This window comes from Excalfactoria chinensis, chromosome 4, assembly GCF_039878825.1.
Source record: "Excalfactoria chinensis isolate bCotChi1 chromosome 4, bCotChi1.hap2, whole genome shotgun sequence".
NCBI lineage: Eukaryota > Metazoa > Chordata > Aves > Galliformes > Phasianidae > Excalfactoria > Excalfactoria chinensis.
In genome coordinates, this window is record NC_092828.1 from 21,382,915 (window position 1) to 21,403,805 (window position 20,891).

At 45.3% G+C, this 20,891-nt stretch overlaps 1 protein-coding gene across 2 annotated transcripts in view; it reads right to left on the minus strand.

Annotated features, from left to right (window-relative positions):
• Positions 1-10,695: 10,695 nt before the first annotated feature.
• Positions 10,696-20,891, minus strand: part of RBM47 (RNA binding motif protein 47) — a 71,979-nt gene continuing 61,783 nt past the window's right edge. For both annotated transcript variants that reach the window (XM_072335481.1, XM_072335482.1), the window contains exons 2-5: positions 15,908-17,067; positions 14,308-14,514; positions 11,763-11,965; positions 10,696-10,963 (exon numbers count right to left, since the gene is read on the minus strand). In XM_072335481.1, coding sequence (XP_072191582.1) covers positions 10,709-10,963; positions 11,763-11,965; positions 14,308-14,514; positions 15,908-17,036 — 1,794 coding nt within the window. In that variant the 5' untranslated portion in view covers positions 17,037-17,067 and the 3' untranslated portion in view covers positions 10,696-10,708. The remainder of the gene's footprint in view (positions 10,964-11,762; positions 11,966-14,307; positions 14,515-15,907; positions 17,068-20,891) is intronic.

Here is a 20,891-nt window from a genome sequence, read left to right on the forward strand (position 1 = left end):
ATGTGAGGCTCATTACACTGGGAGTGTCCAACCCACATCAAAAGTTCACTGCAAACAGTCACTTTGGCAGAGTACAGATAGCAGGTTGTCACCCAGCAAGTTGCCAGGGCAAGTTGTCCTACCAGCAGGAGGTGTTGGCAGCTCAGACTCGTTGGACCTATCCTGCAGGAGCAGGAGTGAAGGGCAAGGGGGTGGGCGCTATAGCTCCAGTGGATGCATGCAAATGGGGTTTTGGTAAAAATCTTATATAAGCCCGACTTTACTGTTTGTACTGTTTGCTAGTCCCTATATTGTTTTCTGATGACACCGCTCCATCCTTTCAGGTCTATTTAAACATAAGTAAGCTTTCATCATTTGAAACCTCACATTTCTGAAAAAAAAAATGTTTGGCTTTGTCAGTCACTAGTTATCCAAAAGTGGCTTTCTTAGTAGAACACTGTCATCTATTTACCCTTCTATTATTGATATTAGCTCATTTGAACCTGGCTTTCATTTCTGATCAATAAATCCTGTAAGAGTCATGAAAAGCTTTTTGTTTTATGTGATCCAAGCATAAAATTAAAATGTAGAGAATCCCCTGCATTTTTCATACTGGTTCCTTGAATCTTGAGAGGTAAGTGCCCTGTTTCTTGTCTATTCTCTCTTCTTCCAACCTGCCCATCCTTCCAAGCCTCATCTACTATTAAATCTTATATTTATCTTTTGAGTTCTTTGTCATTATCCTCTTAGTATGAGCAAAGCACTAATTGTCCAGAATTTCTGTTAAAAATTCCAGGCAGCAGTGCCTTAGCCAGCCTTACAGTTACTGGAATGAACTAGCTGGTTACATAAAGCTGCCCTTTGTTTCCTTTGTTGACCTCTTGCAGGTTTTTCCACTTCTTATTTCATTAAAAGAGTAGCTTTCATCTTTTGTTTTGGGAGGTGAGTTCCCACATTCACTTACTCTCTTTCCTTCTGCTTTCTCTTCCAACGTGACAGAAGTGGAAAACTTTTGGGGGACAAGATCTGAGAACTCCAAGCCTAGTCCCAAGCCCAGGCAGTCACCCTGCCCATACAACTCCAAGGAAGAATGTTCTGGAAGTTCACACTGGTTCTGTTTTGTCAGACAACTGGCAGCCCCCCTTCTACTCACTGTGAGATTTATACCTTTCAGGGCTTAGAGATTCTCATAAACATCCATTTGAGGAGACTCGGGGGAGACATTGTTCTCTACAACCACTAGAAAGGAGATCGTAGTAAGCCAGGGGCCAGCCTCTTTGGTAACTAAGTGATAGGATGAGATGGAATGCTCTCAAGTCATACTGAGGAGCTTCAGGTTGGATATTAGGAAACATTTTTTTCTCAGAAAGAGTAGTGAGACATTGGAATAGGCTGCCCAGGGAGGTGGTGGAGTCACTGTCCTTGGAGGTGTTCAAGACCTGTGCAGATGTAGTGCTGAGGGACACGGTCAGTGGGTATGGTGGGGATGGGCTGATGGATGGGCTTGGAGATCATAGCGGTCTTTTCCAGCCTTAATGATTCTATGATTCTGTGGTTCTACTCCTGCCTCCTCCCTGTGCAAGGGCAATGGTTTGCCTGTGGCAGACCACATCAGGAAGACGAGCCTGATCAAATGCAAGCCCTTGCTTCTCCCCTGAGGTGTGTCCCAGCACTGGCTGAGCCAGCAGCAGTGCTGATGGCAATGGTTTTTCTCCTGGTGGTGGGGTGTGCATCTATGGGTGCTTGGGGTGCATGGCTCACCTGCTCTTGCTCTGGTCTGCAAATGTGGGCATAGTGCTCCTATAGCACATGGGATGAAGAACCCTGCTTTGCCACTGTGGCTGCTTGACTGGCATGTCCCATGTCAGCCATGAAAAGGAACTTTTCAAACTTGGTTGTTATCCTGGTTAGACAAAGGCTTCCTTGCATCCTGAATTGACAAGCTTGTAGCAAAAGGCTGTTTAAACAGTCAAACTAATGTTGCCATAAAGGAAATATTGGTACATGTTAGTGTGTGGGAGAGCAGCCAAACAGGAAAAACAAAAGCAAAGAGCCACCGTTGTCAGAAATCACAGAGTGTGCAAGCCTTGGGACAATCTCTGGTGACAGGCACTCTTGCACCTGCCCTTTGCACCTGTGGATCATTTGCTGAGCAGTTCTGCATGCTAACAGGAACATGGCTGCTCCTCACCCAGCCTGCACTGAGCTGGCTCTCCTGCCCCAGTGCTGAGCTTTGCTTTTGAAAGTTGGTGGTGTTCTGGAGACAAAGCAAAAATTGTGAAGGCTGCTGCTTGGTGGAGCGATACGGCGTTACTCCCCAGTTTTCCAGCTGTGGGTAATTGCTGCAGCAAGGCAGATGGGAAAACTAGACTTTTGGAAAGTGGTTGTTAATAATCTGGTTGCAAAAGCAAACAGTGGCAACCCTCACCTGCAGGAAGGTTACAGGACTGATCCCCTACGTGACACAGCCAGGGTGAAAGTGAAGCTGCCTGGGAGGGTTTTCAGGCTACAGCATCTGGCTGCGGGCAGCTCCTCCTTCTTCAGCCTTTCCACTTTAAACTGTTGCTCTTTCTCCCTTGTGGGCAAATCATTTACTGTAAATTAATGATCACAACCACATAAATTTTGCTTCCTTGTGGTTAAAAAAAAAAAGAAAAGAAAAAAGAAAAAGATTAAATGTCTCCGTTTATCTTTCCACATAGGTCACATGGCCAGAGCTGGTTGTAAAATGTGGAAAAACGGGTTTGAGGGGTGCCAAGTGCCAAGTGCCGTACATTTCCCTATTCTCTCTGCCCTGTGTGTGGCTCACAAAGACACCACTGAAAGACAAGGAAGTTTGCTTTCTCAGGGAGTGGATTTTTTTTTTCCTTTTAACGTAATGCATCATTTATTATTTTTAAATCTAATCCTTTAAGACTTCAGTGCTGTCCGAGTCCCAACCCGAAAAGAAACAACCTGAGAAAAACTCCTGCTCAGCCATACAAAAGCAAAACAAAATCAGATGCCCTGCTTTGTAACAAAGCCATCAGAGAGCGTACCAAGCTGCCTTGGGAGCCAGACAGGTGGGATTCTGATCTCACCAATTAAGGAAAGAACCGTCAGCTCTGCCCTGGGGTTGGGGTGACGTTGGCAGGCCAGGGCCGGCCTTTGGGGATTGGGCTGGTGAAGTGTGCTGGGTTAAAGGGAGTCTGGGGCTCTGAGTCCATGTGGTGCTGAAAAGTACTCGATTCTTCTTGCCAATTACAAATTGCAGCAGGTTCATTTGAATGATTCTTTTGTCCCATGTGGGGCTCTTGCATTAGACTGTAAGCTATTTAGCTTTTCTTACAAAGAGGCTTTTTCATTGGTGCTTCCAAAGAGATACTGGAATGAGTAGAAAGTGCTGTCTGACCCCAGGGGAGAGGCAGCAGACTCATGTCTGTTGCACTGAAAACAGGTCCTGGGGCTTCGCTGCTCTGGACTCTGTGGCTGGAACTCACTGAAGCCAGGCCCAGCAGCTGACAAGTGTTTGCTCATTGCTTCTGACTGGTAGCGATGCTTGTGAGTGCTGAAGATCTGCTGCTGCTGTGCACAGCTGAAATCTTCGTTATTACAGGTGAAGTCTGAGCTGAAGCACTCATGGGACAGCCCCGGTTTGGGGCCCAGTCTGGCATCTATGCTCCGCTGAAACCCTCATATGAGAAAAGTGAAACTAGTGGGAAAAGCACATTGCTAATTGCAGTGTGTTGTAACTACTTAATGTGCAGTTTTATTGCCAGCACCTTTCTGGATGGGGAATGGACGCTGTCTGGTTCTAGGGAAAGAATGTGACAGGCTCTGAATGAACCTCTGATGGTGCCTACGGGTAAGAAGGAACCATTTCCTGAACTGTGATGCTCTTCATATTGCACCTTTGGTGCCTACAGTAATGATATCTGTAATGATGGTACCCCTGTTGGTGGTGTCGGTCACCTCGTGGGTACAGCACTGCTCAGTAACAAAGCTGTTGGAAAAACATCCCCCTTAGTTCACTGGTGAATATAGCTCCTCATTTGAATTTCAGTTGCTTTGCATATGTGTATTTGGCTATTCCCATCTCCTAGAGGGAACCAGATTTTCTTTGCTGTATGTCATGTTCAGTATATTCTCTGGCAAAAGAGAAGTAAGCTGTTGGACATAGAAACAGAGTGATTTTTCCCATCTATTTCTATTCTGTGGGATCATGAAGAACAAACTGTGCTTGAGATGGAGCAGGAGGTCTCTGGGGAGGGTTGACTTGAACACTGGTGTGAGATCTGTTGGCAGAAATGAGACTGGCCTTCCTGTGCATCTCCCTTTGGGCTGCTGGGAGGAAAGAAGGATCTGTCAGCAGTGCACTCGTATCGCTGCCCTTCTCAGTGCTCAAGAGAGAGAAGCAGACAAGATGGATGAAGGTGTTTTGCTGCTGTTTGTGGATGTCACCTACTTATCCAGCCAAACTCCTGAGTCTGACAGGCCAGTGCTGTGAAAAGCCCTGAACACAGTTGGGTACGTGTGTGGGCAGCCCTGCACTGCATGCCCTCCGTGTTGGGGCAGCTTCAGTGGGGAGGGATGTGTGCCCAAATTGAGGGTGTGGAATGATTTCTACTCTGCCACAGTTTCACCTGCCCTCATCTGAGCAGCTTTCCCACAGACTGAGGCCCCAGGATGTTACCCCATCACTGAGTTTCAAAGTCAGTCTGGGTGATACTTGCCTTAGGGGCTGTGGGTGCTTCTGCAGTGGAGACTGGAGGCCAGCTGGCAGCTGCTGGCTGTGATGTGTCCCTCTGCATCCTGCACAAAAGCTGGTCAGTCAGAGTGGCTGGCATGAAGTCAAGCCTTAAGGGAATCCTTCACTTAATCCATGTGGCTGGAAAACCCTCCATTAAGGGACAGCAACAAAAAAGTCAAAGACTGGAGGAACTAAGGATGCACAAGTGCCCAAGTTTAATAAGTAATCCCTTGTTATCACCTGCCTTGTGAGTGATTGCAAGATACCCTGATCCATATCCTGCAGATTTGTTACAGGAGTGATAATTGCTTGTTGCAGATATTGTTTCAAAGCTTTGGAACAAGGGAACTGCTAATAAGTGTTGTCTGTTTTGCTTCTGGCTGATTTAAGCATGTCTCTCTCTCAGCTAGATGGCTTGAGGTCACTCCCATGGCTTGTGTAGGCTGTTTGCAGACTTTTTCATGCTCCACTGAGATCTTTTTGTTAACTGTGCCATCCCACTTCCCATAAGCAAGCAGACTGCAGGCAACGGCCGAGCTGACATGGATCTGCAGTGACATTACAAACACGTACAAGGCTCAAAGTGCAGCCAGACTCTTTCACCTCTGACAAAAATTGAATGTGTTTGTTGGAAAGAGCTTAGAAAAAAGGAACAAAAGCATGCCATGGCTCAAAGTAAAAGTACAGCCATGGACAAGCAGGCCACCACTTCTGACTGGTGACCACCATGAAATCTGGTCACGTGGCAAGGGCACGGGAGCAGCTGAGTGGGCACAAACCTACAACCCAGTGCCAAGTTTGTGATCTTGCCTCCATAATCACCCATGAGATTGACAGCAGGACTTTTTAGCAGGGTCTTCCCTTGTGGTAGAAGGGGACTGTGAGGAGCAGAAGCTTCCTGCAGCATGGGGCTCCCAATGCAGCCTCTTCAGACTGGGACAGCTGTCATCATGTCATCATGTTGGGAACTCAAGGCTGTTTGGTGCACATGGGACAGATTGAGCACATTTGAACTGTTTTCTGCCCAGTCTTCTAATGAAGAGTTAGCCCTTCACCTCCCACCTCCTACAAGCAGATCTGTAATTTTGCTGCAGGGTCGAGCTTCTGTCTTCTTATATCAGAAAACCAGTAATCTCCTGGCCTGCTGTCTGGAGGGGAAAAAAAAATGATCCAATTCATCAACTCGACAGGCAGTATTTTATATGGAAGTACTTCTATGGCCTGGGCTGTACCAAATTCCTAAAAAAATGTCATACTCTCTTTGCTCTTCAGAGTGGTGTTATGATGGTTCAGCCTGTCTTTGTGCTGAGAGAAGGACTGTGTGCCACAAACCTGCTTTTTTTTTCCATTTCCTCGCTTACAGCTTCCCCCTGAAACTCCCCTTGTGCTGTTTCTAAGCATTTCTAAGCAGGGCATAGCACTGAAACTCAGTCAAGTGTGATTCAGCATTTCACTGACACACTGGAGCATAAAACCTGTCTCTGCTGACTTTCAGATGCACAGCAGAGGTAGGTTCCCCTGCTATGAGGTAGGTCTGGGATTTATTTGTTTTACAGATCAGCATGATGGGCCACTTTTGAGGCTGATAGGCATCAAGAAAGCAGCAAGCTCTGCTGGGAGCTGCTGAGGATCTGGAGGTGCCACGTGTAACAGCAGTCACAAAGCAAGCCATGGGGTCTTGTGTATGCCTTCTAGAGGAACAAAAAATGCATTTTGCATATGCTTTGAGCTCCAGTGCTTATATATGAGATGTTGCAATATCAGAGAGATGTAAATCCACTTGAATTTCTTGTTAATCTGTTTATACAGTTTCTGTGTCACAGAGATATTAACATGGACTTTTGATGCTAGCTAGAGCAGTGCATATCTACTCTTCAAGACCACCAAGAAATATGATCAGAAAGGGAATGAGATTGACTTACCAACATTTTGAGTTGTCACAGTACCCAAGGCCTTGCTAGAGCTCCTAGCATTCCCGAGGCAAGGTCATCTTAAAAGCATGATTGAATTTCTCTGGTGTTGTTTATGTTAATACCTCCAGAATGACTTGCATGTTTGAGCTTTTGATGGGTTAATCATTAATTGTGATCTTACAAAACTGAAACAAGAAACCATAAATCTAGGAAAATAACAAATTCCCTTGAGAAATGTCTGGTTAGAAAAAGTCAGAGCATGCTGTGTAAGATTCATTTTAATTTAGGATAAATAAAGGGAAAAAGGAAATTTCCATGAAAGAACCAGACCCACATGTTAGTGAGATACAGTCCTTCATCCCACTTGTAAAAAGCTGATGTTGGTGAAGTGCATGGCTTAGCTGAATGCCCACAGGGGCAGTGAGTGGAGAGGCCAGCAAGGAGCTGAAGGAAAGGCATTAATCCTCCTGTTTGACCTGACCGTTTGCCTGACAGGTGAAATTCTGATGTGGCTGTATCTTCAAAGCTGCTTTTAGCATTATGATGATCACCCCTTTACTAAGCAAGCTATGGAGTCCTGTTACCGGTGTTTTTCAATGGGATGTGCAGCCTTCTAAAGCAAACTTACACTGTTTAGACATAGCAAGCAAAATTAGGTGTCTTTCTATCCATCCCCAAGTCGTACCAAAACAAAAACCCACAAACAAAAAACCAAAACAAAACCCAAAAACCAACACAAAAACCATCAGTAAGGAAACCTCTCATTATTAGCATCTTCCAGGCAAACCAAGGCATTAGCATGAGATATCTTGTCCTAATTGCATTATGAGAAGTGATGCTTAAAGATAGGAAGTTGCAGATACTCCTTAGTCCTAGTGAAGGGTGCAGTAGCTTGTGCAGTATTTGTTCTGGTCTTCTTTTTGGGATTGTTTGCTAGTGGTAATTCCTGCTTTAGTCACTTCCTTTTTTTCTGCTTTGCCTTAGGGTTTAGCTCTGCTCCCTCACACTGCTCCCAAGGCTTGGTATATGCACCCAATAATCTCCAGATGGGCTTACAGCAAAGAAACAAATAGGTGTTCTGTAGGGCTGATTCCAGGAGTTGCAGCCTCGCAATCTGTTCATGAAAGGGCTGTGTTTGCGGGCTGCATCATGCTGAGAGGGTAATAATGCTGGGATGTTTTCTCTTAACAGGGCTCTCCAGTGCTAGCTCCCAAAGTTTCTGCCTAGGGTTGTAGGGGTCTTGTGCAGTAAGTAAGGAGAAATAGCAGCTTCAGCTCTTCCATCTGCATCCAGGCATGGACTCTAAATTGGGTTTTAAAAGAGATTTAGGCTGACCCACAACTGATGGATGATCGAGGAAGTACCCAGTGCATGTGCTGGGGTAAGCACTGTCCTCCAGCCCATCTCTGCTCCCAAGGAGCCTATGGGCATGCTGGCCATGACTCCTCGCTTCCCTCCTGCCCCAAGCACCCACCCAGCCAAGAGGGGGGGCACACTGCCCACAGGGAAGCCCATCTGGATACCTGTAGGATATTACAATAAATTAACAGCCTCTGTTTTTGTAGAATGCTTTATTCACTATGTCCTAGAAATGTACCGTAAATGGAGCAAGAACTAAATAAATTCAGAGGCTTCCGACAATACAGAAAACAGAGATACAATAAAACACCTAAAATATCAGCTCTTTCAAGAATAAGGCACACTAAGGTTTTTTTTTGTTTTGTTTTTTGTTTTTTAATATATATATATATATTTCTTTGAATAGTTTGTTCTTAACCTAAAGATGTTCACATTTCAAGTTATCAGACTTACCTCAGTAGTAGTGTACATGAAATGGTTTAGAAGCAAGTGGAAAAGATGGGGGTTGGAGGCAGCATCCCTGTGTCCTGCCCTGGTGTGATAGCCTGGGGGCTCATATCTTTGGGCTCTTTTCTGTCCCTGATGGGGGTAGGGGGGACAGTGGGGAGGGGATGGGTGGGAGACCAACCATTACACTTTGACTCTCTTCTGGGTTGGCCATGGTTGTGATAGAGGGGCTGGAAAGAGGATAGCAGAGCCTGCAGTGCCTGGATGACATTGAGGTTGGCTGTGACCCGTGGTGGCAGTTAGCACTGAACTGTACAAAGCCTTAGCTGGAGCCCCCAGCACTTTTTGGGTACTCCTGCCTGGGTCTTCCATCAAGGCTTTGCCTGCTTCACCTCCCCTCACCCTAAAAACAGGCAGGGCATTCGGGATGAGGGTTTGGGGGCTAAGGATTGTGTTTTCAGAAGTGGTTGGGCAGCCTCCAGGGAAGGGGCACGGGAGGGTCAGAGTCCGACTTAATGGTTAACTTCCTCACAGTGCTTTTGATAGCAGTTGGACAGGTTTAAATAGAGCTCAGCTTTGCTGAGTAAGAGCACCTAAAAAACAACCGCTCCATTTTGAGGCAAGAAAAATATGCATTAAAAGGTCACTTTACTAAGCTGGAGATGATCCGAAAGTGGTTCTGTTGTCAAAATATACTTTATATTAAACCCCTTCAGCTGGTATTTATACCAGTAAAAGCAAAGCAAAATTGTTTACTCACTCCCTGCTCCACACCTCCCTTCACTGGAGCTGTGATTGCAGAGCTGATACACTTCATAAAATGGGTGAGATATTTCTTTAACGTTTTTACCATATTTTACATTCACTGCACTACTAAATAAAAGCCTTTAAACAGGCCACAAAACACTGCAATAATATATTTACTCCTTAATATAACAAACTTTTTTTTTTTCTTTTTTCTTTTTTAATAACATCGAAATAAACTGCGTTTGTTTTGTGGCAAACCACATACCATGTAAATCTGCAACATAAAATGACTTTTAAAAAGTATATTAAAAGGTATTTACAAGCTCTATGTCTTAAAACGGCTGGGCCCAATCCCTCCCATTCCTGATGTGCACACAGAGCTCCAGGTGTGGGAGCTGGAGTCGGTGTGGAAGGGAGTCTGGGAGGGACATCAGCCCCGCTGTATCAATTCCAGTATCACCACCACCCCCAGTACCTCGGGAATTGCTCTTGGGACGTGATGAAGCTATGGGTAAGCAGCACCACGCATCCTGCTGCCAGGAGCGGGCGTGCTCTTGCCTACAACAGCATACATTCTCAGTCACTACAGCATATACTTCAAAGAATAAAATAAAGAGCGTTGAAAAAGAGCCTAGGTTTTATACTGGATGAAGATCGAAGTCGAGGCGCCTTATGCAACATATGAGGTGCGCGTTTCTGCGCGTGCTCCAGGGATGAACTACAGGTAGCTTCAATAAATAGAAATTCCAGTTGTTGAGGAAAACTGAGAGCCTTTCCTTTGAGCATCATAAGCCTGCTAATCACGCTGCAAAGGGCTTCGCGTGAGGAGGCTTTCTTCTTTCTGTTCCTCCTACAAAGGCAATAGGAATTACTTTTGATTTCAAACAGTAACAAACAGACCGTATTAATGCCAGCACAAAAACGCAGAGGTCTTGCACGTTTTTCAGATTGCACTTTCCAGTATAACATTTCTTAAATAAGATACTTGTTGTTTTTTATTTTCTTTTCTTTAAAAAAAAAACTTAAGGTATGTATTCTTTAAATATTGAATATATTCTTCAAAATATATCGTTTAAACTTTCCCTAGCTGCTCGGGTGTGCTTCTTAATATATAGCTGATATATTATTAAAGGCACTACAAAATAGACATCTCTGGAGTGCAGAAGTTACTAAAAATAACCTTCATACCACAAATATATTGAAAATATAACTGCTAAAAAAAACAAACAAATAGGCCCTGTGCAACCCCACTGTGATGCGTATAAAGGCACGTAAGCGACGGGTGGCTGCATCAAGGTCGTTCAGAAATGTATGAATTCAGGCGTGTTAAATGTTAAAAATAGCCTAAAAAAAAAAAAAAGTTAGTGAAAACTTCAAGCGTAGAAAACATTTTGAACATGTTTTTCTGTGACATTCTTCACTTTCAGGTTCTGCGTCAGTTTACTGTAGAGTCCTGACGTCGCTCTCCCGCAGCAGGCGCGTTCTTCATAAATAGTAAAGTGTTCCTTCAGTGTTTGTTTCTCCGCCGACAGTCTCAGTACGTCTGGTAGACATCGTGGATGGGCACCTGGATGGTGGCAGCTGGGAAGGTTGGAGGTATGTAGCCGGCGTAGCCTCCATAGGCGGCAGCAGCGGCGGCAGCAGCGGCGGCGTTCTTCTGTAGCGTGGCTATTGTTGCTGTTGCTGCAGCGGGTGCTGCGAATGGCACGTAACTTGTCCCGTAAATGCCAGCAGCGGGGATCCTCTGCACGTTGGGGGCCATGGTGTACACTGGGGTTATGGGGCGACCCTGGAATCAGAGAATTGCGGTATGTCTTGAGTTGGAGGGGACTCCACGAGGGATATCCAGTCCAACGCCTGACTCCATACAGGGCAACCTCAGCCAAACCGTGCGTAGTCCAACAGTCCTTGAGCACAAGCAGGCCCAGTGCCAGGGTCAGGTTGGAGATTAGCAAAACATTCTTTACCAGATGGTGGACAGGCACTGTAACAGGCTCCCCAGTGTCATGGCACCAGTTGGACTGAATACCCTTCATGGGCACCTGATCCAGACTATCCTGTGTGTCTCACTCATCTCTCTCACTCAACAGGACATGCACTGTCTATTTTCTTATCCTTGTTTAGTGTGTTTACAGTCAGATGTCCTCTTGGGCACTCTCTTTTTCCTACCAAATTTGGGTTTCCATAGAGGAAAAGCAACTGCCCAAAGTACAGATGTCTGAGATAGGTCAAATGAACAGCACTTTCGGGGTACCTGCTCTTGTCCTTTGACACACAGAGTGGTTTGGGTTGGGTTACCAAGGAAGGTTTCCATGTAAAGGCAGGTGTATGGCTCAGGTGTAAGATGAATTTCTCTGCATGTCAGGAAGAAGGGACAAAATAATGGGAGTAGAAATCAAACCAAGAGCTGCAGTGGGATGTGAGGAGCTCAGTGGGGTCATGCTGAAGCGACAGCCCAGTCCCACAGAAGCAGGAACCAAGCAAGAGCATCAGTTAGAGAGTGCTGCAGTCAGCTTTTCCCCTGCAGTGGGTATACAGAGCAGGACATAGGGAAACACAGGGAACTGGGGTGTCTGCACTGAACTCACCTGGAAGGGGGGAGGTGTTGACACAGCTGGTATTACTGCTGCAGCTGCGGCTGCTGCAGCAGCTGCTGCACTGGCTGGGTCCTGCTGGACGGCAATAGGGTTGATGATGTGCTCCACTGTGTGGATTTTGCCATCTTCCATCATCTTAGCTGGTGGTGCAGCCGGAAACATGGAGTACTGGGCACCAATTGCAGGGATGGCCACTAGAAGAGAGACCAGACACATCAGGCATTACTGGGAAAGTCTCCAGATCCTTATCTCAAAGAACAGCCAGCCTTCCTCCTGGCTCTGCCAGATCCCACCACAATAGGCAGCCCCATGAGCTAGCTGGAGACCTGCAGCAACTCTGTCCTCCCTGCAGGTTGAAGCACCACAGCCAATGCTCTTGAACTGTGTGCACGATGATGGGGCTTGGTGCGGTCTGCTCTTCCCAGTACTTCTCCCCTTGGCATGGCTGTCCCAGGGCTGGGGCCTTGTTCTGGATTCAAGCAGCCCCTTCTAACCATCACCATTCTCTCCCTGGCCAGGAGCACCTACTGTCCTGGCAAGGTCCCTGCTCTAGCTGCTCATTTCGAAGGACATGGGGCTGCTTCAGGAAAAAAAAAAAGGTGCAGTTTTTACTGCAGAAGTAGCAGCCAGGAGCCAGGTCAGTCTATATGCTGCCCTTTGGCTAACGGTGTGAAATACCAGCTAATGTACCAATATACATTTCCCAGGACTAAATTGGCTTAATACACTTTATCCTATTTTCTGCTTCAGTATCAATCTGTTTAATAGCACTAAAAGAGAAATTACTCTTAAGATAATTTTCCCTTGTGCCAAAATTGGACAATCCAAAACACTCTGAGCTGTTGTCTTCCAGGTAAGGCATAAATGCTCCAATAAGAATGTGTATCAGAGATACTGAGTTTGTACTTGGTCTTACATGGAGTTTCACTGCACTGTTTAGGGAAGAAATATGCTTTGCTGGACATTCCCAGTAGTCACATTTGTAATTCTGTTGTTGTCTCATAACAGTGCAGTTCATCTTCCAGTTCTTGAGTCTTTCAGCAGGATAGTTGTTCACAGTGAAGATGGGGTAAGTAATAGATCCATTCCACCTGGTCAGCTCAAAACAATTTTTTCACTGCTTTAAATAACCCGGGTAATGCCCCACTGATGCAAAGACAGAGAGCTCACACACTCCATTCTGCAGTATCTTCTGGCAGAAAAGCAGAATCAGGCAGTTGTGGTATTGGGTAGATGTCTCAGAAGTTTCCTAACCATCTGCAAGGTATCCAGCTTTGAGATATTTCTGAAGGGATAGAAGTTTCCAGAGTTGGTACACCTCTACTTCTCCATTCAGGTAGGTGATCTCAGACTTGTTTCCTTTTTATAACAGAGGTAAGTCCTGCACATGGCCTTTTTAACTGATCAGCTCAGCTGGCTGGGAAAAAGAGGCTGTGTGCTTCTGCACTCAGAGCCTATGCTGGAACAGTGGTAGAGGGGAAGATCAGATGAAGATATCTGAATGTGCTGGAAATGTAGAAACACTTAGACTTGAGAGTCAGACTTTTGTTTGGTAATCAAACAGATCACATGGACACCACTGATAAATACTAGGGTCAAACCAAGTGTGTGTTTCAAGGAAAAAAGATGACAACTTTTCAGTCATCCTTCAGTAATAGCTGGATTATCTTTACAAACACACATAGTGGTAACATTTTCTGTTTGTGAGTGGGTAGCTTTCTCAGGAAGCCTGAGATCTTCCTTTGAAGATCTGGCTCTAATCTTTTAACAGCATTCCTTCTTCTCAGTGCTTCTTCTCACATTATCTCATCCCTCTATTATGACGAACTCTTCACAGTCCTCATTAGATGATAGCTGAAATTTTCACTAACAGTACAGAACTTGTTCTGGTAAACCACTGCAACTTTAGTATTCAACACTGCTTAGGTGTGCAGTTACAATTTGCTGGACCCTGGCCTGCTCCTCATAGCCCAGCTGAGCACAGTTTGTAGCTCTGCTGAGTGACTTAAGTAGGACACCCTCATTGTTCCCCATGCTGTTAATGGTAGTGGAGGAGCTGTCCTTAGCCAGGGACTTTCCTGCAATAGGAAAGCACCTGCTCTTTTTCCCAGCCTTGCAGAGAAACATGAACTGAGCTGGGGAGAGCTCTGGAAATTTGGGTTGGGAAATTGCCCAGGGTGAAAACTAGCAGTTTAGAAACTTGGAGAGAGGAAGGTTGCTCTTAATCACTGTGTTCCATCATACCTAACTACATGGGGAGGAAAGTCGATTTCCTTCTGAGGAAGTGCAGAAGGGACAGGAAGGGTGGACACAGTTCCAGCTCTTTTTCCTTTGGTCTGAAGAACTCACAGATGTTCTTGACTCCTGCCCTATTGCATGCCCTTGGTTTTCAGAGAGCCAAGTCAGGACCAGACATGAGACCATCCCTACTGCCACATGGGTTGGTCCCGGACCATGGTCTCAGAGCAGGGGCTTTCCTGCCACCTCACATTACTCCCATCCTGCAGATGTAGCCCATCCAATTGCATGTACTGACCTGCACCAGGCTTAATGGCCACTGGGTTGACAGCAGGTAATTCCAGGTTGGGTACCAGCTCGTATCCTTTTTCTTGCTGCTTTCCTTTGCCTTCGTGGTACCTGCTGTATATGCCACGGCCAGCAGAGTATCCCCCCAGGTAGGAGCCACGGGGGCCTGGGGCTCTGTTGCCAGCTGCGCCTCGCCCTCTACCTCGTATGCTGCCTGCTTATGATAACAACATAGGAAAAGATGGTGAACAACAAACAGTAGTAGCAATATGGGGAATACAAACAGCCCCAGACTTTGTGAAGCTGGGAGGCATATGCTTAGAAACGAGGCTGCCAGAGCCAGTTTGATCTGAGTGACTTTGCTTACAGAAAGAAATGATTTTGCCATTGGATTTTGCCCAGTAAGGTTACACATCTTTTGCTCTTGACATTTCTGAGTGTAAATTAACTGCTTTTTTGTACTGATGCAACTTTTGTGTCCAGTTTTTCTGGTATAATACAGTCAGTAAGGAGAGAGAGGCTCCCCCAGAGGTGGTGTCTATGCAGTGAAAGCAGCTTCTGCTCTCACCTGTCCTCCAGAGGAGGCTCAACCTCTCAGCATCACAGGTGTCTGCAAGCTCAGCAGACGAGATGCAACCTTTCAGCAATGCAGGGATATCCCAATGCCTTATCTGGCCTTTGACCACCTTTGTCACACCACTGAATTTATCTTTACAAATGTCTTTTGTTTTCTCTCTGTATATGTGAACGTTTCCCCTCTCCAATTCCACACACTTTATGACGATACTTTGGACATTGTGGTATTAATATACTCTGCCTCTTGTTTGGAAATGCACAATAAATTTCATGAAACTATAGTTCCTATAAGTACAGAATAATTATAATAACAGTAATAGCCACTGTTTTTTTTGCTGGCATTTTTTTGTTGTTGTTGTTGTATTTGTTTGTTTGTCTTTTTAGCGGATAACACATTTGCAGTTAATTTTTAATGGCTGTAATCCACAACTGATTGAAGTATACGTAATAAAATAATTGTTTTGCACTGATGTTATTCCTTCTGCAAATGGTATTTAACAAGCTTTATGAAGGACACAGCACTGCTGTCATTTTAATGCATGGGACAGATCACATCTGGTGAGTTTCCAGCTCAGGCTTTACCTGACACCCCTCCCTTTGGTTGCTGATGTCTGCCAGGTGGTTCTCACCATACCCACCCCTCTAGAAGAAGGCAGAAGGAGCACCCTTTGCCATAATCCCTAATACCTAGGATGCAGCTCTTTGGAAAGAGACATCAGAAGCTAAAGTCCTTGGACTGTCTATTCAACCAGTCTTAGTACAGTGCAAAAACCAGGTCCCCCTCTTCTCCACCTCATAACTGGTCTGGTCACTCATTCTGTTAGTGTAGTTCTGATGCTAGCCTCTACATTAGCTTTTATCTCTGCATGATCATAAATTAAAATGAAATGGAATATAAATATGACAGAAAGACCTCTAAAAGAGTGGTTAAGAAAACTGCCAAGCACCAGCTGTCCTTTGTCTCAGACAGACCTTGGGTCACACCAGCCTTAGATCAAGTCTGCCCATCTCATCCCCTGATTGTGCTTACTAACCTTTCACAAAGTAATCTCTGTTGGGCCCTATCAGGGCATTGTATGGATATCCATAATACGCTAGTGTGTATGGATCGCAAGAGTAAACATAGTTAGGTTGCTGAGTTACTTCGGGTGTTGCTGCAGCCCCTCCTTTTGCTGCTTTCTGGTAGCGAGTGTACTGCTCCTTGTCCACTGGCTTGGCCAAGGTAACCTCCAGGCACGAGCCTTCCAGTTCGACACCATTAAGGTTATTCATGGCGTGGATGGCATCTTCCCTGGTTGTAAAGTGCACAAAGGCATAATCACGTATTTTTTTCACCCGCTCAACACAGCCAGGGTTAAACTGCCCAAAGACCTTTTTAATTGTGTCCTCTGTGGTCTCAATCATTAAGTTCCTCACATAGAGGATTTTAACAGTCTCCATGACGTCTTCATCCACGTCTATCTCTGGTTCTGCCCAGTCAACAGCAATCTGGTGTCCCCACAGCTGGATCCTTCCTGGCATGAGCTTCCTCCTGGCCATTGCTGCTGCTCGATGGCTCTCATACTCCACAAAGGCGAAACCCCTGTTCTTCATCTTGTCTGCAGCACTGGCGTACACAATGACATCCAGTACACCTTCCGTCACTTTAGCGATCTCCTCCAGGATCTCCTCTCTCTTCTTCATCTTGGGAATGCCTCCGATGAAGAGCCGGCAGTTGTCTACGCTGCAGCACACACCCAGCAGCCTGCCCGGGCGGATTTCATAGTTGTTCAGCTCCCTGACAGCCCGCTTTGCCTCATGCTTCTGTGTGTACATCACAAAGGCATAGCCGCGGTTCTTCCCATCAAAATCCATCATCAGGCGCATCTCGTAGATGCGGCCAACAGACTCGAACACGGGGACGAGCTCATCTTCGTAGACGTCACGGGGTATCTTGCCCACAAAGACTTCACAGCCACGGGGAGGGTGCAGGCCATCCCAGCCAGGTGGTGGGCCGCCGTACTTGCGCTGCCCGTTCTCCTGGATCATGCTGTAGCCAGTGCGCTCCATCAGTGCCAGCAGGGCCGCCTCATTGGGTGCACCGGCCACACCTTCAGGGACTTTCGTGGTGCTCACAGTGGAGGAATCGTTGCTCATCCTTGCAGTGGAGTCCTCAGCGGTCATGATGTCAAACTCATTCAAAGCCTGATAAAACCTGGACAAAGGAAGAAGCAGGCACTCGTTACAAGCTGCTAGCTACCACCAGAATACCACCCCTTCTTTTCTGACTGTCAGCAGTTCTGCAAGCTCATTTACCACACAGATAAAAAGGCTTCTGAAAAGCAGATGAAAGAGCCATACCAGACTGCACAAGAAGCACTCATTCTGTGCCATCCCCTGACTCATCTAGACCTTCACAAGAACAGTCAAGTAGAGGATAATAAGTACACCTTCACACCAGGGGAAAATGGTTATCTTCTTGTGTAAAGGACAACCTGGCAAGCTTCTGAGCTGCCTGCTGCTTGTGGTATGGTGTGTGGTGTTCTTGTCTCTTTCCTTATAAGACCAGCACTTCAGAAAAGCTGAGAAGACTCACTCCTTTATTACCGGCAGCCTGCAATTGGCTGCACAACCCTGCAAGCCAGCAAGGGAAGGGTGAATCTCTGAAATCTCATTCTGCATTTAAATCCAGGCAGGAAATGCAGAAATACAGGAGGAGGTTGAAAATACCTACTACCAAAACTGCAAGACAGTGGGATCCCCTTCTGAGCTCAGAGAAAAGAAGATACTTTGGGACTCAGAGTGGTTAATTCATGGCCTTTTAAAGCTGAAAAGGACCAACAGATCATTTAATATGAGTGACTGTATATAACAAGGACCTTTACATTGTAATGTTATTAGCACATTGAATCCTGCAATATTTATCTGAGTAAAACACATCTTCCAGAAGAACTTCCAGCCTTGATTTTACAGCATCAAGGAGCTGCAGAACCTAGCACTTCCTTTAAAGGCTTGTTTGTTAATTATCTGCTCTGACAAGTAACTGTATGCTATTTCTGGCTTTTGTCTGGCTTTTCTTCCAGCTATCATTACATTAAACCTTTCTCTGAGTAAATGGTCTTTCAGTTCCTCTATTTTTGCTTTATGATGGTATTCAAGCTGTGCCATCAAGCTACACCTCTATCCTCTTTTTAATAAATTTTGCAGGCCAAATTCTTTAAGTCCTTCACATTTAGTCCTTATTTCACTGGAACTGTTTTTGCATCTCTTTCCACATTCTCTGGGCTTTCTGCCTTTTCTCACCCTTGCTGGACATAGGAATGAAGACCACCTGCCTCTCTTCTCCCCTCTCCTCTGTCTCATGAGGCCCATTTCCCCACTGTCCTCTCTAGCAATGCACGCTGAGTTCTTTGTCATTTCTAACCTTAAATCATTCCAGAGGCATTACTCACTGGGGTTATGTAGCACCCAGCACACAAGTCTTGTGTTTGTTACTTCTAAGTGCCACAATCATGTGTTAGCCGTATCTTGACTGCCTGGTAAGTAGGTCCCACCTACTGAGCGCTCCTCAGTTAGTCCCTCCTTATTTCTATTTACAATTCTATCAACCTTTGCATTATTCCCTCATTTATTTGCCACAATTTGCATTTATGACTGGTTTATTTTGACTGTCAAAAGGCACTGGCCCCCGTAGGAAACTCTGCAGGCCACCATCAGAAATAGCCACAGTTTGTGTTTGATGGCCTGTATTCGAATAAAGGATAAAGCTTTAGCCAGTTTTATTTGTTCCATGTAATGGCATCATTTAGTCACAGTTCCAGAAAGACTCTGATATATATTCTTAATGACAACAATTTGATCATTTGTGTTGCATTGGTTACCATGCAGGCAGCTGAAACCGCATTTGGGACTAGGAAACTGTATGTCTCTGAGCCTGGGTCTGTGTCAGGGTCTGATCCAGCTGGCGTGTTTGGGCCATGGGTGTTAACACTGGTGCTCCTGGTGTGGAACAGTCATTCTATTTACAAGTATATGGAGAGCAAAAAGGGAGGTGGAGAAGTTGGAGGGGCACTGATAGTGACAGCGATGTCCAGGCAGTATTTTTCCTTCAGAAAACACAATTTATTTGAAGCCAGGTCTTTCACAGACATGCATCAGTTTTGATAGCTTCTTGCTTTTAAATGTAATTTATTAAAAATGATTCTCTTTTTAATGTATCAGAGCCAGACATTTCGGTTTTACTTCTGGGAATTATTTCACATCATCAGTAGAAATTAAAGTCGAGAAAAACATCTTTTTTCACTAGACAGTTTGTTCCTAAAGATGTGCTTTTACCTTTCTCTGAGCAAAAGCAAAGCCTGGTAAGCAGACATTTTACTGGGGATAAATCATTACCTTCACATGGGCCACCTTTTGGCAAGTGAATGACTTATTGTCCTAGGGTAGGTAAGTTTAAAAATGAGTCATTACCATCAGTTTTAGGTCAACTTACAAAATAAAAGTCTCTGTATCCTGTTGTGGGTTTGGTTCAGACAGTGGGGCTGTACTCTAGGAAGCTACAGACAGGCACAGGGAGGGTGGAGAGGGCAGAGTGTAAAGCCTCCCTGACCCAACAGAACCAGCTGCTGGGTTTGGGTTAGGGCTGCCAGTGGTGTCCAGACTTGTCCTCCAGCACTTTGCATGTCCCCCAGCATCGGCAAGATGATCTCTAATCATGGAATCATAGAATATCCTGAGTTGGAAGGGTCCCATAAGGATCATGGAGCCCAATTCCTGAACTCCTAATATCAGAATCTTACCTGAAACTGCTGCTAAATGCTGATGGCCACCTCAGCTGCAGACATTATCTTACTGAACAACTTATTGTGAACATAAAATGCATTTTACCCCTACATAAAGCCCTTGAAGCCCTAATTGATGTACATAAATACACACGTAACAGTCATTGCCACATCACACTGCCAACACCTTCACAGGGTTCAGAGATCACCTGTTTTGATGAGAAAAAGTGCAGGAGAGACAGAGTGCTCCCTCCTCCTGTTACTGCCTCCTGTGCTGCCAGCACTACCTCGCCTGCTCATGCTAAAAAGCAGTCACTCTTAAGAAAACTGTTTGCAAAATGACCTCTTTCTGAAGTGTTCTGAAGTGTTCTGCACTACTGATGCATGCTTTTAGTCTGCAGGAAAGTGCTCATGGAAACTTGCTACCACGTGCTGTAGTTGTACCTGGGCAGGAGTTAATGCTGTGAGTTTAGCAGTGTGGGTAAAGGCAGATGGATTCCTGTGCATCCGTGAGGTGTGGTTGGTGTTAAGAGCAGAGTCAGAAGTTTAAGCTACTTTAAAATGTGGTGTCATGTGAAATACGAGAGCTTGATTTCTAGCCTATGAGGAGGAAATTACACCTGATCTCCATGACAAATGGTTCATAAAGCAGAAAGACAGACAAAAAATATTACTTTCTAATGAGAAATGCTGCATTTTGGAGATAACAAATTTTTAGATGACTTTAGATGCCCAGAATGAAACAAGGCTGGCTTCTTTTTTCCTCAGAAAAAGATAAAGCCTGATGGATGTTTCAAAGCCCAGTTAGGTAGCCACTGACTTCTGCAGCACATTGAGAGCCTTGAGCCCCTCTGGCTCAGCTCTGTACTGCAGGAACTCTCCTGCACTTGCAGGTGAACTCTCAGATGTACGTTTCATTGAAACCAGTCAGATTTCACTTCCTCCTTCTTATGAAACTCTTTCGCTGCTGCCAGTCAGGTGTGTGCAAGTAGTTACTGACCTAAACATTAATTCATTTTTTAAAGAAAAAATCTATCTATCTATCTATCTATCTATCTATCTATCTATCTATCTATCTATCTATCTATCTATCTATCTACTTATCTATATCAGATCTGAGACTATTAAATGGGAAACCTACTACACTGACAGTGTCTGAGCTAAAGCATACTGTGAGTACCAAGCAGTTCTCTCATTAAATGGGAACACCACAAACACACATCAGCGTGGGGCCAAGTGCTGCCAGGACTGGGGCAGC